Genomic DNA, 18111 nt, shown 5'->3' on the forward strand with positions numbered 1-18111 from the left:
GGGAAAAATAAAAGACCAATGAGATGCATGACAGGCAAAACAAGCATGAGACATGCATGACCCATCCTCATATAAGTACCATTTGTTGTTCTATTTTTCAATTTTTATTTTGAGCATAGGAGATTGAAGGAAACCAAATCACAATCACATCTCAGGATGGAGGGACTAGCCGCTTGTACCTATGCCTCAATGTATTCATGCTTAGATCAACGATCATATCAACCTAGCTATGTTTGAATGTCAAATCACATCAAGATTGAGGACACCGGCAAGAGAAACTAACTGTGTCAAAATATATCAAGGAAAGGAAGATTATTCAGTTTAGTCCTTCCAGTGGCTTATACATCTATGTGGAAAACTTGAAGTCTCAAAAATATACTTAGATTTGAGAACCGACATGGAGCTTCTGTAATAGATTTGCCTTGTGAGTTGTGACCTGCCACCATATTATCTTGGTGTATCAGGGCTAATCCTAGGCATCAATGTTGTACTCAATGCTTCAACCGATGGGTTCTACAGTGGTTATGATTTGTGAGCCTTTTTGGGAAACAATTGAGGATTGATTTTAGAACAAACCGATTAGGTCTTCTGCTCGGCTACGTAACGTTCATTTATCAAATATTGTGCAATGTTTTGAATCCATCCTCGAGTATTTATCAAGTACTATCTGTTGGGTTATGTAGCAGAAATTCAAAATTTTCCTACGTGTCACCAAGATATATCTATGGAGAAACCAGCAACGAGGGGAAGGAGAGTGCATGTACATACCCTTGTAGATCGCTAAGCGGAAGCGTTCAAGAGAACGGGGTTGAAGGAGTCGTACTCGTCATTATCCAAATCACCGGAGATCCTAGTGCCGAACGGACGTCACCTCCGCGTTCAACACACGTGCAGCCCGGTGACGTCTCTCATGCCTTGATCCAGCAAGGAGAGAGGGAGAGGTTGGGGAAGACTCCATCCAGCAGCAGCATAACGGCGTGGTGGTGATGGAGGAGCGTGGTAATCCAGCAGGGCTTCGCCAAGCACCGCGAGATATGAGGAGAAAGAGAGGTAGGGTTGCGCCAACAGGAGAAGAACTTCATGTGTTGGGCTGCTCCTTTGCCTCCGCTATATATAGGGGGAGAGGGGGCTGCTCCCCCACCTAGGTTTCCACCCCTAGGGGCGGCGGCCAGCCCAAGATCCCATCTGGGGGGCGGCCAAAGGGGGGAGAGGGGAAACTTGCCCCACAAGTTAGGTGGGTGCGCCCCCTCCCCAAACCCTAGGCGCCTTGGGACCTTGTGGGGGGGCGCACCAGCCCACCTGGGGCTGGTCCCCTCCCACACTTGTCCCATGCTGCCCTCTGGGGATGGTGGCCCCACTTGGTGGACCCCCGGGACCCTCCCGGTGGTCCCGGTACGTTACCGATAAAACCCGAAACCTTTCCGGTGACCGAAACAGGACTTCCCATATATAAATCTTTACCTCCGGACCATTCTGGAACTCCTCGTGACATACGGGATCTCATCCGGGACTCCGAACAACATTCGGTAACCACATACAAAGTTCCTTTATAACCCTAGCGTCATCGAACCTTAAGTGTGTAGACCCTACGGGTTCGGGAACCATGCAGACATGACCGAGACGTTCTCCGGTCAATAACCAACAGCTGGATCTGGATACCCATGTTGGCTCCCACATGTTCCACGATGATCTCATCGGAGGAACCACGATGTCAAGGACTCAATCAATCCCGTATACAATTCCCTTTGTCTAGCGGTATTGTACTTGCCCGAGATTCGATCGTCGGTATCCCGATACCTTGTTCAATCTCGTTACCGGCAAGTCTCTTTACTCGTTCCGTAACACATCATCCCATGATCAACTCTTTGATCACATTGTGCACATTGTGATGATGTCCTACCGAGTGGGCCCAGAGATACCTCTCCGTCACACGGAGTGACAAATCCCAGTCTCGATTTGTGCCAACCCAACAGATACTTTCAGAGATACCTGTAGTGCACCTTTATAGCCACCCAGTTACGTTGTGACGTTTGGTACAACCAAAGCATTCCTACGGTATCCGGGAGTTACACAATCTCATGGTCTAAGGAAATGATACTTGACATTAGAAAAGCTTTAGCATATGAACTACACAATCTTTGTGCTAGGCTTAGGATTGGGTCTTGTCCATCACATCATTCTCCTAATGATGTGATCCCGTTATCAACGACATCCAATGTCCATGGTCAGGAAACCGTAACCTTCTATTGATCAACGAGCTAGTCAACTAGAGGCTTACTAGGGACATGGTGTTGTCTATGTACCCACACATGTATCTGAGTTTCCTATCAATACAATTATAGCATGGATAATAAACGATTATCATGAACAAGGAAATATAATACTCCCTCCGTCCCAGTTCGCAAGGCAAAATCCCAAAAACTATTTGTCCCAAAATCTTCCACCCCCTAGGCACATTTGTATTCAATTTGGCACTAGTAGTCCATCAATGTTTGCATGCAAAAGCTGGCCCACTCCTCTTTCACCGTGGGAAACCACTCCACTAAATCTGCATGCACCACAACACTTACTCCTCTTCCCACGCTGCATGGAGAAATGCTACACATACGGATGTTTACTTAAGTTTACAGACTGATTATTGAGTTGGCATGTTTTAATTGGATTAAGGGTGAGCGCCAGGCCCCACCCGGTGAAAAACAAGGGGGCGGTGAAGAGTAGTTAAGGAAGGGTCTGTAGCCGTCCTGTAACTCTCCGTACGTATAGCATTTTTGCGCTGCATGCACCACAATTCTAATGCGTGTTGGAGTACTTCCTCTCATCTTCCTCTTCCACAATGCAGTGTGAAACGGTTACTGTTTGCATGCCGAAACTTGTATAAAATGGCAACGCATGTTCCTCCTCTTCCCACACATTCAGTTCATTGCCTCATATCCCCCCAACTATCATGGACGTGGAGGGCATGGAGGAGGTCTGTGCCGAGGTGGGGGAGGTAGATGCTGAGGTAGAGGAGGCAGATGCCGAGGTGGAGGAGGCAGATGGCGAGGTGGAAGTCACACAAGGCGAGGTGGAAGAACTTGAGGATGAATTTGAGAGGATTTACACAACCATTCAAGATCTTTTTCAGAAAGTAGATCATGGAACGAATGTCGGAGCTGGTGATTCAAGGTTCTCGGCTAGGGCAAGGTACATTCGCAACACCAATCTTGCGATTGGACGGAGGACTACGTTGGAATCTTCATGTGATGGATGCTTGTTCCCGGCAATGTGTCGTAACTGTGGCGTTCGAGGTGATTCTTCGATATTCCGTTGTCTAGCTTGCTCCTTGCTGGTGCCAATGGACGTGGTACCTTGTGATGTGTGTGGAAATCCACTTCTCTGTGACGACTACTGGTGCAAGGACTGCGCGACGATTGTCGGAGTAGGTGAAGATGGTGTGTGTTCTCGTTGCGGTCGCAACACCACTGCAGTTGCCGAAGATGAGAATGCATTTGTGGCTGACACCGAGATGAATTAGGGTTTATGTTGAGGAAGAAATAGCCATGTCTCTTGATGTGTGAAGATGGTGTGTGTTTTATGAATCATGATCTTGTTGCAGTGGAATTTATTTTCGAATTAATCTTGATGTGAATCATGGAAAGAATATTGCAGTTGTTATTTGTGATCTATAGATTGTGAGGATATTGCAGTGGTTATTTCCGTTTAGATTGTGAGTATGGAGTACTGAAAATACTTGTCTCAAGTACTCATCTAAAATGACCACAACATTTGTACACCATGCTTTGAGAATGTGCAGTCATGGGCGGGCATTGTATAGTGAGCACGACCAATTCTTGTGATCACATGAGTTTTGTTGCTGCGATTAAACAACAAAGTACAATTGTTCCAGTGATAAACTAAAACACTCATTCCTCCTAAGGTGAGTTCAAATACTCAATGGCAGCGTCAACATAATCTTTATCAACCGTCAGACGGACTGACAGTAGACCTAGCCTCTCTAATGTTTTTTTCTTCATGTGAGGTGTATCATAGTGCATCGACCCCTTGTGCTTAATAATTTCCCTCATACAAGCTTGATCAAGTATGTTACAGTCAGGTGAATTTGGTGGTTGATTTACAATTCTGATATCCCAACCTCCCTTTGCCGCTTCCATTGCAAAAATGGGATCATTTGCTAAAACATGAGTTCTTGCATTGTCTTGCTGAATGTACACGGTGTTCCATCTATCACTCCCAGGCCATTTTTCCTTTATAGCAGGCAGTACATACTGCACAATGTACTCCCTACTTTTGTTCCTGTCCACCGAAGATGAAGGCTTGAGCTCCCATTCTCCTCTCCCTCTACATTGAAAGAAAAAAATATGTTACTTTAGCAAACAAATTTCACACTTGATGTAGATCATGCTTAAAAAACATCATGGTAGTTTACCTGTTAGCACTCTTCTTTTGAGCTTGCACCCAATCAACAAATGCCCACACACCTATTTTTCCATCAAACACACAATTTCCTTGAGAATCATACCTTGGCCTTGCCATAGCCAACAAGAACATGATCTGCTGGATGTGGTTTTTATGTTTGCATTCTCTTTTTGGTGCTTCCTCTCTATGACTCAAGTACATTTTCTGTGTCTTCCTTGTGCGGTAGAAGATCTTCTCATCCAAATGAACCTTGTTAAAACTAGCTTTAAAAGTGGGATTGTCCTCCAATGAACTTGGCTCCAAATTCTCAAGGCAATACGCCACACGTGCCTTCTTGTTGGCTTCAGGTAATGAAGATTTCAGTTCATTTGAAACTCGTTTCATTACCTTCTCCTTCAACCTAGACAGAAACAAGAAAAGTTGATCATGATTTCGGTCATCATCGAAATGTAAGAACTAATGCTTTTTTTCATACCTACGGTGAATTGTGCTTTTGGACATGTTAAGTCCAGCAGCAACTTGTCGAATTGTGGTCCTCTCACCAGGTGGAATGGCTTATAATGCCTCAATATCCAAACTCATTTTTTTCCTTCCCGTTTTTAACTTCAAATTGTTCTTGATAGAGTTAACGCCACCTCCTGTCTTCGTTTCTTTCCAAATCCTACTCACACACCTCCGAGAACAATTTCCATCACGTACAACAGAATCCAAAACCCCATTCTTTAACCTTCCACGCTCTCCATTTCGAGCAAGCAGCATAGCGTAAATATTACGCTTGTCTTCGACAGTGTACTGTTCTCTGTTATTCTTGTTAGCCAAAGCATCTACACACATGAAAACAAATCATAAGCACAAACCAAATATGCTGCTACTAAACAAAACTGAAAACAAATCATGGTTGAGTTGGAGATGAAAAACCTACTCAAATCAATCTCTTTTGCAGAAGGTGCTTCTACATGTTCCGGCCGTGGAGGATACTCGTCAGCGTTCTCAAAATTTGGATTATATCCAGCGCCACGCCAGCCGCCTTCTCTGCCGTTAGTAGATGCAGCAAACTCACTGGTACAATCTACATAGCAAAAACAAGCAATTCAGAATCCATATAGCTGATCTTATGTACGGCCAAACAAGAAAAAAAAATACGGTCACAGAACAAATTATTCCTAACGAAACATAGCGTCTCTCATGCTGTGGCTGACGAAGGCCTTTTATTCTTCACTTCACACAATCGATGGAGAGCTAAGATCTACGTACGTACATTACACGGCTCACAGAACCTGACTCCCCAAACTGAAAGATAGTTCAGAACGAAACAACATAGAAAGAACTAAAACAACAGCAAAACAGTAAACAGCTACGAGGAAGGAGATCAGCGGAGGCAAACATCCTGCAGCAGCGACTGGCAGGCAGTTTCCTGATGCAATCGTCGAACGAGACAGCATATCCTGATCAGGCAAGAAGGACTACGTACCTCTCGTGCAGAATACGGACGGATTTGGTCCGACGCAGATGGAGCCGTTCATGATGTTCAAGCCGACGTAGGAGGACGTCCTTCCGGCGGCGCTTGCACTGCCGCTCCCGCCCGGCGAGGTGGCCCAGTTCGACGAGCCTGCCTGATTTGGAGAAGGAGATCGAGGTGGGCGCGACAGACCGACGCGGCGTCTCCCTCCGACGCTGGGGCTGGACACCGGTGTAGAGGCAGCCGTTCCAATGGAGAACGACGGCAGTGGTCCTCGACCTGCAAGACCGAGTGGAGGAAGGCCGCCGCCATGACGAGTACGAAGTGGAGGAAGGCCGCCGCCATCGCCGGAACGAGGAAGGAAGGCAGCGCGAGTCGGGCCTCGGAGGCCAAGAGGCGGCGGACGACGATGTCCCTCGTCTCCCCCGTCCGACGCCATGAAATCGAGGAGGAGAGGAGATGAGATTGGCGCTAGACTGGGCTGTTCGTCTACGTAAGTCCATGGCTATATAAAGAAATCTGGGCGCTGCTTTCGTTTGAGTTTGGAACCAAATCCTTGCGCGCGGAATCAAATCTCTGGTTTAGGAAAGAAATCTGGGCGCGATAGCAAAATTTAAGGGGAAAATATGGCGCCGAAGGAGGAAGGAGCACGCGAGGCGGAAACAGCGTGCAGGGCAGAGGAAAATATCGCGCCAAATCAATTAAAGACTAAAAATAAAGTTCTTTTCACTTTCCAAATTAATTGCAGCGCCCATGGTTAACGTTTTTACGTGGAAAATCAGAGCCAATGGAAATTCACCTTGGGCCAAGATATTTGAAAACTTTGCCTTGCGAACTGGGACGGAGGGAGTAATAATAACTAATTTATTATTGCCTCTAAGGCATATTTCCAACACTATGAAAGCACATACAGGCACTACAACCCAATCCTTGCTGTGACAGGAAGTTGCGACCGAGCTGATATGGAGTCACGAAGTTGTAGGCCAATTGTGCATCCAAGCTAGGACCAATATTGATCATCACATTACTCTATTTGTGCGATGGAATCCACATTCATGCGTGTTGCATGTACGTGTGGGCCGTACATACTTAGTTTGTTTACCGGACACTGATGCAAAAGGGGCTAAGAAAATGAGAGACCGATAGGATGATGCAAGACGGATTGACTGGCAAAGCAAGTAGACATGCAAGACCGGTGCCCAAATGTACTGCATTCGGTTAATTCATGTAAAATGCATGCGTATACATACCTAATTAGTGTAAACATTTGGCTAGGCAGGCTAACTATATGTATGGTTTCTTGTTCTAGTGCTGCTATATAAGGTATCACACGAGAGAACCAACCTAGTTAGCCAGCCAGTCCCTGAAAATGGATTTGTCGCAAACAAGCTCGTGTGAAACCAACAAGTGTCCAAGTTAACTAGTGTGGGAGATCGGAGCAAACCAAACCTCAATCACATCTACAATTGGTGGAGTCGGGCAGTTGTACATCTACATAAATGTAGTTATACTGCAATGGAAAACCTGAGTATCAAATAAGTAATGTTACAGCGGATGTCTGAATTAAGTTGAGGAAGCTTATTCAGTCTAGTAATACTGCCATTTGTCAAGTAATTTTCAAATATATGTTGTGCAATCTTTTGAATCCATAGTCGATTATGTCAATCCAATTTGTTTGGGGGCTTCTCAAAGGGACAAGTGTAAACAACACTGCTGCTTTTTTATGGCTTCTTGATATATTCTAATCTTCTGAAGATGACGAGATCCTTATGTCCATGTTGAAATGCATCTGCAGCCAGCTGGTTCATAAGGTCCAGAGGATTAAACTTGAGCTCTATTTACCGTACTTACCTACCACTGCTCGTGGACGTCTAAGCAAGAAATCTACGGAATTGTCAGCCTGAAACAACAATAATAGTAGAAAATTGCTTTTAAACTAGATTGATTTCCCATTTCTCTGAAGGCCGACCAAATTAGAAAGGAAAAGAACACAGATTCTTAAGGACAAAGGGGCAGATGTAGTGCAACAGTGCTGCTTATCTTTCTCCCTCTGCCTGCCAAAACACCTAATTCTGCTTTCCCAACAAAGTGGTAGGCCAACTACCAAAGATCCAATCTGAATGGGAAACTGGGAACACCTAACTAGTAAAACAATAGGCCATGTCAGTGAAGGCAATATACTAAGGCACAGCAGGAGAAGGAGAGATTTCAGTACCTGATTTGGTTTGCTTGGAGCAGAAGAGGTCTAACTCATCGCCGTAATGGGTGATGGGTCAACAACCTGAACTCCAAGCATGTTAGCTGACATTGCAAGGCAAGTAGACAACAACCTTGTGACAGATCTGCACATCAGGACTGCGAAAAAACAGAGTTCGCTTAACCTGGAGCTAAATGCATTTATGGTAATTTGGTGTAATTGGTGATCAATTAATCACATCTGTTGAGTAGGCTTATCAGAGTGCGATCAACCTAACACTGGACCAGCTTCTGTTGGTGCCACATTGCCAAATTCATATATGAGTTCCACATGTATAAAACTGAATCTAAAAATTGAAAAGGGTCAAAAGTAGGACATATAAGAACACAAAGGTAAATAATCTAACAATAGTACTCGGTTACTTTATTATCTATGTTAACAGCTTCCAATTACTGTATGTCATAGTCTCATGGACCGATGTTAAGATTTACTGGGTATGAAAGTATACCAAAATTGTACAGATATACATACCAGTCACTAAGTTAGAAGATTAAGAAAAAAGAACAAAACCTATGCTCAAAAAGATGAAAAACAGAGAACCTATTCTGAAAAACGGAGCACCTATATATCTCCTGCTGCCAAAGAGGAGTTCCTTCTACCTTGTATCAATACAGAACCTCAAGTAAAATCCTTCTACCTTGAGATGTATATATGTATATTATAACTCCACTTTGTTCTATCTATAAAGAATCTGAACTAAAATCCTTTATGTGGATATGTACTACTTATATATAGAAAAAGGTGTATTCATCCTTTGAGTGGCTCAAGCTGCACTTCCATCGATCCAGGCGAACCAGAGTCCATTATATTGTCGAACCTATCGGACTGCAGAAGATCAACTGAATCGTCTTCCTCAATGTTGCCGAGCACAAATTTGTGCGTAAGGCCATCAGCGCCATCTCTTCTTCGCTTAACATTCATGTACTCAAGGTATGCTACCACCAACACACAACTCACAACCCATACAACCAATCCACATGTAAGTCCCTTGATCGTCTTGCTGCCGTACCTATGCCCAAGATGCTGCAACCCGGTGCAGAGTGCCGTGACAGCGGCTACCAGAGCAGTCCTCCCGGTGTAGGTATGCAGATATTCCCAGATGATCCTGTTTCTTGATAGAATTTCTTCATTCTCCGCTCGTTGTGGCCGAAGATAAGCATCTGGTTGGGTGGTCGTACAACAGATATTTTTTTTCCAATGCTTTGTAGCCAGCGATCTCAATGCACGGGTTAGCTAATAGAATGAAAAATCTCACTTCAGAAGAACAAAAATTGGATGTCAAATCAGACGTGTTGTAGTGGATGTCGAAAATAGGTCATAGGAAGCTTATTTAATTTCGATATGAGATGTAGCTTCTACAATGTAATTGACTTGTTCCTGGCAACCATATTAGCTTTGACTATCAGGGCTAAGCATCAATGTTGTACTCAATACTTCAGGGAAGCTAGGACCGTATATTGTATAGGTGGTTTTGACATCTCGCTCCCTGGCAACCCATAAGTGTCAATATACTTAGATCTGAATTTAGCTTCTGTAATGGACTCAGTGGTGGTCTGCTCACCGAGTTGCTTTTGTCTATCAATGCTAACTGTAGAAATTAATGTTGTACTCAATGTTTCAATTGCTGGGTGGTTGTGATTTGTGAACAAAACACAATTAAGGAGGGTTGTCTTGAAAACAAACCGGTTAGATTTTCTGTTGAGCATTGCAATGTTCATTTATCGACATATATTGCTTTGAATCCACCGTCGAGTACTTATGAAATATTGTGAGGTGTTTTGAATCTGTTGTCGAGTATTTTGATCTGATTTGGCTGTAGGCTTATAAAGGGAAAGATGTAAAAAAACACTGTTGCTTATTTACTTGTTAATGGCTTCTCCGTACAATCTCAGCATGGGATGATGAGGCGATCCTTATGTCCATGTTCTGATGCATCTAGACTAGCTGATTCATGTGTATCATATTCCTTCTATACAATTGAACATCCACCGATATAATTTTTTTCTGAGGTGAAGAAATATAAAACGGATAGCTACTATTCAGCACAAAAAACATTTAGGGGTGACCGACATAATTTGCAGTGGCAAGTGATAAATCCAGGCGAGGAAGTGGCTTCGACCGACAAACATACATATCCTAACGAAAGCCCGTAGGGGGTACTCCAACCCAGTCCTTGTCGTGACTCGACATCACGACCGAGGGTGTGTCTTGTTCGTCTGCAGCTAGGACCTTGATGGAGTCACAAAGTTGTAGGCCAATCGTGCATCCGAGCTGGGTCCAAGATTGATGGAATCCACATTACTCTTTGTTTGATAGAATCCACATTCACGCGTACGTGTAGGCTAGACATACTTAGTTTGTTTATTACGGTGATTATGCGAAAGGCACTAAGAAAATGAGACCGATGCAATGATGCATGGCAGATTGACAGGCGCAGAGCAAGCATGCATGCATGACAGGTGCCCAAATGTACAGCATTAGGTTAATTCAGGTAAAGTGCATGCATATACATACCTTATCAATGCGAATATCTGCCTAGGCAGGCTAGCTGTATGTATAGCTTGTTGTTGGAGTATAAGGTATCACAAGAGAGTGCCAATCTAATCGGCCAGCCAGGCCTTGAAAATGGATCTGTCACAAACAAGCTCGTGGGTCACCAACAAGTGTCCAAATTAACAAGTGTGGGAGATTGGAGCAAACCAAACCTCAATGACATCTACAGGTGGTGGGCTGTAGCAGTTGTACATGTACCAAAATGTAGTTATACAGGTGGTACGGTGGAGCTCTTGAATAAGAAATGTTGTGGTGGATGTCTAAACTAAGTTGAGAAAGCTTAATCAGCAAGTGCAGGATGTGGTTTGAAGATCTCCGCGCGAAACCAAGAGGGTTGTTCTGAAAACAAACCGATTACATCTTCTGTTGAGCCGTGCAATATTTGTTATCATTGGGCAATATTTTGAACCCACTATCATTTGTCGATCATTTATTAAATATATATTGTGCAATCCTTGAATACATAGTCGATTATGTTGATCTGATTTGGCTGGAGTATTCTCAAAGGAATAGACAACACTGCTGCTGGTCGCAAAAGGAAAACGTTGCTGCTTTTTTTAATGACTTCTTGATACATTCACAACTTCTGAAGATGACGAGCTCCATAGCTGCATCTATTTGTAGCTGATTCATATATAAGGCCCATGAGGATTAAACTGGAGCTCCATTTACAAAACTTACGATGGTGCAGTCGATGTCTAAGCGGGCAATCTACAGAATTGTCGGCCTCAGCAACAAGAATAAGAGAAAATTGCTTCTAAACTATATTAACTTCCCATTTCCCTGAATCCCTACTAACTGAGAGAGAAAAGAAGACTCAGATTCTAAGGACAAAGGGACAGATGTAATGCTGCTTATTTTTGTACCTCTGCCTGGCTACACACCTACTGCTGCTTTCCCTACAAAGTGGTAAGCCACCTACCAAAGTTCCAGATCTGAATTGGAAATTAGGAATACTTAACTAGTAAAACAATAGGCCTAACATGCAGTCTGAAGTCCATGTCACTGAACACAATATAGTAAGGGCACAACAGCAAAAGGAGAGATTTCGGTACCTGATTTGGTTTGCTTGGAGCAGAGGATGTCCAGCTCATCGTCGTAATGGACAATCCCCTCAAGGGTCAACAAACTGAACTCCAAGCATGTTAGCTGCCATTGCAAGGCAAGTAGACAAGTATCTTGTGACAGATCTGCACGTAAGGACCACGAATAACAGAGAGTTCGCTTAACCTGAAGCTAAATGAATTTATGGTAATCTGGTGTGATTGGTTATCAAATAATCGCATCTATTGAGTAGGCTTATCAGGGGCGATCAGCCTAAGACTGGACCAGCTTCTGTTGGTGCCAAATTGCCAAATCCTATGAGTTCGACATGTATAAAAACAAAGGTAAATAATCTGACCCGCAAAAAAAACACAAAGGTAAGTAATCTGACAATAGTACTCGGTTACTTTATTATGTATATTAACAGCTTCACTTTACTGTATGTCATGGACCGATGTTAAGATTTACTGGGTATGAAACCAAATGCATCATTGGACATGTAAGAAAGAGCAATCTTCACTTTGAAGTATATACCAAGATTGTACAGATATACATACCAATCACTAAGTTAGAAGATTAGAAAAAAAGAACAAGACCTATGCTCAAAAAGATGAAAAACAGAGCACCTATTCTAAGCCATGTGGCAGCATGATAATACCTCTCCTGCAGCCAAAGAGGAGGTCCTTCTACCTTGTATCAATAGAGAACCTTAAGTAAAATCCTACTACCTTGAGATGTATATATGTATATTATATCTCCACTTTGTTCTATCTATAAAGAATCTGAACTAAAATCCTTTATGTTGATATTTACTACAAATATATAGAAAAAGGTATATTCATCCTTTGAGTGGCTCAAGCTGCACTTCCATCGATCCAGGCGAACCTGAGTCCATTTTACTGTCAAACCTATCAGACTGCAGAAAATCAACGGAATCGTCTTCCTCAGTGTTGCTGAGCACAAATTTGTGCGTAAGGCCATCGGCGCCATCTCTTCTTCGCTTAACCTTCATGTACTCGAGGTAAGCCACCACCAATACAGCACTCACAACCCATACAACCAATCCACATGTAAGTCCCTTGATCGTCTTGCTGCCGTACCTGTGCCCAAGATGCTGCAACCCGGTGAAGAGTGCCGTGACAGCGGCTACCAGAGCGGTCCTCCCGGTGTAGGTATGCAGATATTCCCAGGTGATCCTATTTCTTGATAAAATTTCTCCATTCTCCGCTTGGTGTGGTCGGAGATAAGCATTTACCGGCTGCATACAAGTGAATGTAAATGCTATCGCGCCGATTTTAGCATGTGTGGATTTGAAAGAGAAACCCCGGAGCTCGGCCACAGCAAAGAGAACCCCCATGAACATGACAGCCAGGCCTGAGTACTGAAGATATGTGTGAGCCTGGAACCAGAGATCTCCTTTCACATGCTTCAGGTACCGTGCTGCGACGATTCCTCCTGGAAGCAGCAGTCCCCATGCCACAAACATCATGAACCCATGAACGGCGAGCACCGGCCGCAGATCCTCCACCGCCTCCGCCAAGCCGCTGAGAAGAAGGATTCGGACCGGACGGTTGCTAGTGACAGAGTGCATGTTCTTCACACTCAGTCGGCCAGATGACCACTGGGAGCCCATGGCCCAGATGACCTTCAGAGGTGTCGAGGGATCGATGATGTTCTTGCACTCCACCCTTCCACTGCACGAAGGCGTCAATGGACGGGTGAACTCGAATATGATCACGCCGTTCTCCGACCGGCACCTCTTGTAGGTGAGGTTCTCGTGCGTCTCGTGCACGCTCATGCCGTCCTTCCCGTCGATCCAGTACGAGTTGACATGTCCCGTGCCGTTGTCGTCGACCCACCCGACGTAGGAGTAGCTGTTCACCATTGCGCCGCCGAAGCCGATGGCGATGTACCCGCTCTTCTTCTCGCCGCGGGCCGCGATGTTGATGGAGTCGCCGGACAGAGTCCAGAAGAATGTCACCTGCTGATCGTCCAGCAGCACGCTGTTGTTGTACATGTCGCTGAGGCCGCCGTCGACCACCTGAATTTTCCAACCCATCTTGGGGTCGTAGAGGGATTGGTAGTATACTAGGTCCGGCGTGTTGCGGTCAGGCAGCCAGACAAGCTCTGTAGGCGTTGCCGGCACGCCCTCTGCAGTCGGGCTGCCGGCGTAGATTACCTCGGACATGTTTCGGGCCGTGGCGTTCCCGCCGACGGCGTCGGACGTGATGTACAGCGGCACGTCGTGCCCGGCCTCGACGGAGAAGGTGACCGGCACGCCGCGCTCCACCTTGAGCAGAGGCGCCTCCTTCTTGTTGATGTAGAGCACCTTTTCTGGGTTGGGCGGGTTGGGGTAGTGCAGCGCCGGCCCCGTGGTGACCACCAGCGGGGTCTGCCGCTCCGCCGTGATCCTGCCCTGGTCCTCCTTGTCCTCGGCGTCCAGCGGCCCGGGGCACCCGTTGGTCGCCGCGGACACGTTGAGCGTGAGGAACCCGTACGCGGTGCCCGCCGGCGCGCCGTGGTTGAGCGGCAGGTAGTACGGCCTCAGCAAGTCCGGCTGCCGGAGCAGCCCGATGGCCCAGATCACGGTCATCTCCCTCGTGGCGTTGACCGCCACGTCGTACCTCTTGTCGGGAGACGCCAGAGGGCGCGAGAAGCGCACGAAGGAGACGCCGTCGCGGCGGTGGCCGTAGACGAGCCTGGTGTTGTTGACGGACGCGTCGCCGGCGGTGCTGCGGTTGCGGCGGTCGTAGAACGTGTCCGGGCATACGCCCTCCGCGCCGCCGTCGCCGCGGAGCAGGCACTCGCTGTACTTGGTGACGAAGTAGTCGTCGGCGAACGGGAGGCCCTCCTCGGTGAAGCCCGCGACGGCGACGTCGGCGCCGATCATGGAGACGTTCCTGCCGGGGTCCGCCCAGCCGAACGCCATGTAGTACTCGGACCCGACGGCGGCCTCGAGCCCGACGTCTATGGCGTTGGCCGCCTCGCGGAGCGTCCAGCGCACGCGCAGCCGCGGCGAGAGCTGCGCGCAGGAGGCGAACATGGTGGGCTCCCCGGTGGGGGACGCGGCGGCGGCGGCGGCGGCTTTGGAGGAGGAGGGGTCGGAGGAGGAGTTGGAGGCGGCGAGGCGGACGAAGCCGAAGAGGGAAGAGGTGAGCGGGTCGAAGGCGGCGAGGACGGGGACGAGCGGCCAGGAGAGGCCCGGGAGGAGGCGGAAGACGAGGGACTCGGAGGCGAAGGTGCGGTTGAGCGGGTCGGGCGCGGCGGGGGAGCCGCGGGAGAGCGCGGCGAGGTCGGCGCCGTCGGCCCGCCACCAGCGCGCGTCGGCGGAGCCGGCCAGGAGGTCCAGCGACGAGACGCGGAAGGAGCAGCCGTCCAGCACGGCCACGCGGCCCCGCAGCTGGTGCTGCGACATCCGCAGGTCCGCCTCGTGGCCCGCCAGGCTCGTGTTCCGCCCGCACTCCGCCGCGGAGGAGCGGGAGGGGGCGAGGAAGAGGAGGCAGAGGAGGGCGAGCGGCGCCATGGCCGCGCTCGGGGCCCCTCGGGTGAGGGGGGCTCAGGGGGAGGCGAGTTGGGGGCGGGAGGCCGGTGGCATTGGCGCGATCGCGCGGCGCGGTGGGGGCTGCGGCGAGTTCGTCGGGGCGGGAGGAACAGGGCGATCGTGCGGCCTCGGGACGGACGGACGGACGGACGCGGGGTCTGTTTTGTCCGGCGCGCGGCTTTTCTGATGGTGCGCGGCGGGGCCCGTAGCGTTGGTGCGAACGAACGTGCGTGTGTGCCGATGCTCTTTTGTTTGGGTGCCAACGAACCAATGTGCACGTCGCTGTTTTTTTTTAATATAGGTCAAAGGCGTATCATAGCTTTATAGAAGGGGAAAATATGTACAAGAGAGAATTATAGCTAGTCACATGATCATAAGTCGACCAGGACATCGCCTCCACTCCAAACTCGACACTCTATGTGCTACTCAACTACATGCTCCACTCCAGTTGCTCCGGCCTGCATCCAGATGACCAATTCGTGGAATATGGCCTCCGTCACATCGAACACATCTAACGTGTCGCTCCTACCAAAGACTCTCGCATTCCTCTGCTTCCACAGAGACCAGCATATTAACATAACCACCGTGTCAAAGCCTTTACTACTTGTCTTGGCAATCCGCTTTCTCACCTCGCACCACCACTCCGCCAGGTGGGACTGCACCGTGGGGCAAAGATTAAGATCCACTCTGATCCTAGTGAAACAGAGAAACCACACATGCCTGGCATATACGCACTGTAGCAAGATGTGATCCACATTGTCCTCGTCCTGATCACAAAGGTAGCACGGGGAGGTTTGGTCTTGTAGCCCATGTCTAGTTCTCCTATCCGAAGTCCAAAGGCGATATTGCACCACGAGCCACATGAAGATCCGACAGGACAGCGGCGCCCAACATTTCCAGATGGCCGCGAAAGAGCGGAACCGAATCCCACCCATACAAAGCATCATGTAAGCCGATGCTGCAGAGTAGACGCCGGACTCATTCCATGCCCAAATAGGAGCATCTTCCATCTCCGAATCCAAGCATACCTCCATAAGAAGTTCCCATAGTCGAATGAACTGGGCAAGAGCGTCAGCGTCGAGGATCCCGGTGATGTCATCTGTCCAAGCGTGCGAGCAAAGCCCCTTGCTGACGAGACGTTTGTTTGCCACCTGCGTCCTGACTCTGGCAGCCACCAAGGGTGCAATCTCCGCAACTGTGCCTCCATTGAGCCATCTATCTCTCAAAAAAAGGGTGTGCTCTCCATTCCCAACACGCCATTGGACTAGACTCCGGAAGGCGAGCGCCACCTGCTTATCCACGGTGAGGTTTAAGCCCTGCCAGGGCCTAGATGGATCCGTCCTCCTAAGCCATTCCCATCTAAGCCTCGGAGCAATACCGTGCTTGTGTAGATCAATGATGCCCAAGCCTCCAAGTTGCTTGGGGCGGCATACTCTCCTCCAAGAAACCACACATTTTCCACCGTTTACAGCTTCCGTGCCAGTCCAGAAAAAAGCGCGGCAGCCCTTATCCACTTGTTCTCGGGCCCACTTTGGCGCCTCAGCAACCATGAGGTGGTGCGTTGGCCTCGCTCTCATGACTTGATTTACCAGGATAGGCCGTTCAGGCCTAGTAACAAGCCCACGCTGCCAACCAGGCATGATATGGAGAGCCGCATCAACAATCGGTTGCCATTCATTTCGCTTGAGTTGCTTGATGCTTAACTGTAGACCCAAGTATTTGCACGGGAAGGAATCGGTCTTCCATGGTAGAGCATTCCTGACCAGCTCCACATCCTCCTCCTCGGATCTTATGAGAATTGCCGCTGACTTAGCATAGTTTACTTTCAATCCCGAGGCCACTCCAAAGATGCCAAGAAGATCCTTCACAAGTTGCAGCTCCGGTCTGGTCGGCCTAATGTAGAGAACCACGTCATCCGCGTATAGGGAGAGCCTCTGCATCGGGGTACAGTTGGCAATAATGTTGAGGATCCCTTGCTCATGCGCTTTGATGACTAGTGAGGTAAGAACATCCATTGCAATGATGAAAAGCATAGGGGAGGCCGGATCCCCTTGCCGAAGCCCTTTGGCATGCATGAACTTTGGACCGGCACAACCGTTAACCAAGACTCTCGAGCTGGCAGTCGTGAGAAAGATGCCAATCCAAGAGATCCATTTGTCCGAGAACCCTTTTACCCTCAGCACCTCAAAGAGGAAGGGCCACGAAAGAGAGTCAAAAGCTTTAGAGATATCAAGCTTGAGCATCACGCCTTTGGCCTTCCGTTGATGCAACCGCCGAGCCATTTGCCTAATGAGCAGGAAATTGTCATGGATGCTTCTTCCCTTAATGAACGCCGATTGGTTTATGTGAACTAGCTCTCACATCTGTGGACTGAGCCTATTTGCCAAGAGCTCGGAAGCAATCTTCGGGAGGCTATGCTCAAGACTTATAGGGAGGTAGTCAAGAGTGGTTGAGGCCTCTGGGGTTTTTGGAATCAAGGTGATCAACTTTGGTTCAGCCTGCCAAACCCGCGCCTGTTTCCAATGAAAAGCTTGTGCAAAGCCGCGATGACGTCCACTTTAATGATCGCCCAGGCCTTCTAAAAGAAGAGGCCAATGAAGCCATCCGGCCCCGGGGCTCGATCCGCCGGCATGCTCCTGATCACAGCCCAAATCTCCTCGTCACTGAAAAGAAGATCCTGATCCGACAGGTCAAGTCTAGTAATGTCAAGCTCATCCAAATCCAGGGTGTACTCGCGAGCGACTTCCTTCCCAAGCAACTCCTTGTAAGTGTCGTAGAACGCAGCCTCCTTTCCAGCTTGGTCCGTGACAATGCGCCCATCTACCAAAAGAGATGGAATAT

The 18111-nt window shown here is 48.0% G+C and overlaps 2 protein-coding genes across 2 annotated transcripts; both read right to left on the bottom strand.

The window, feature by feature from the left end:
• Positions 1-3846: 3846 nt before the first annotated feature.
• On the bottom strand, positions 3847-5483 carry LOC123116631 (uncharacterized). Its single transcript, XM_044537571.1, has 4 exons — positions 5339-5483; positions 4892-5240; positions 4427-4816; positions 3847-4338 (listed from the first exon to the last, which is right to left on the bottom strand). The coding sequence occupies exons 2-4, from the start codon at positions 4915-4917 to the stop codon at positions 3912-3914; spliced, it is 843 nt and encodes a 280-aa protein (XP_044393506.1). The 5' UTR covers positions 4918-5240; positions 5339-5483; the 3' UTR covers positions 3847-3911.
• A 6749-nt stretch (positions 5484-12232) lies between these two features.
• LOC123112803 (cytochrome b561, DM13 and DOMON domain-containing protein At5g54830-like) lies at positions 12233-15360 on the bottom strand. The gene has a single exon (XM_044533897.1). The coding sequence runs from the start codon at positions 15250-15252 to the stop codon at positions 12568-12570; it is 2685 nt and encodes an 894-aa protein (XP_044389832.1). The 5' UTR covers positions 15253-15360; the 3' UTR covers positions 12233-12567.
• Between the last annotated feature and the right edge of the window lie 2751 nt (positions 15361-18111).

Source organism: Triticum aestivum, chromosome 5B (assembly GCF_018294505.1).
Source record: "Triticum aestivum cultivar Chinese Spring chromosome 5B, IWGSC CS RefSeq v2.1, whole genome shotgun sequence".
Taxonomy (NCBI): domain Eukaryota; kingdom Viridiplantae; phylum Streptophyta; class Magnoliopsida; order Poales; family Poaceae; genus Triticum; species Triticum aestivum.

What these genes read in the sequence shown, in the direction of transcription:
- LOC123116631 (XM_044537571.1), bottom strand. Translation starts at nt 4,917, where the DNA reads ATGTCCAAAAGCACAATTCACCGTAG. An exon ending in AAAAGCACAATTCACCGTAG is followed by an intron (nt 4,817 to 4,891) that starts GTATGAAAAAAA and finishes GTTTCTGTCTAG; the next exon opens with GTTGAAGGAGAAGGTAATGA. An exon ending in CAAAAGAAGAGTGCTAACAG is followed by an intron (nt 4,339 to 4,426) that starts GTAAACTACCAT and finishes CTTTCAATGTAG; the next exon opens with AGGGAGAGGAGAATGGGAGC.
- LOC123112803 (XM_044533897.1), bottom strand. Translation starts at nt 15,252, where the DNA reads ATGGCGCCGCTCGCCCTCCTCTGCCTCCTCTTCCTCGCCCCCTCCCGC.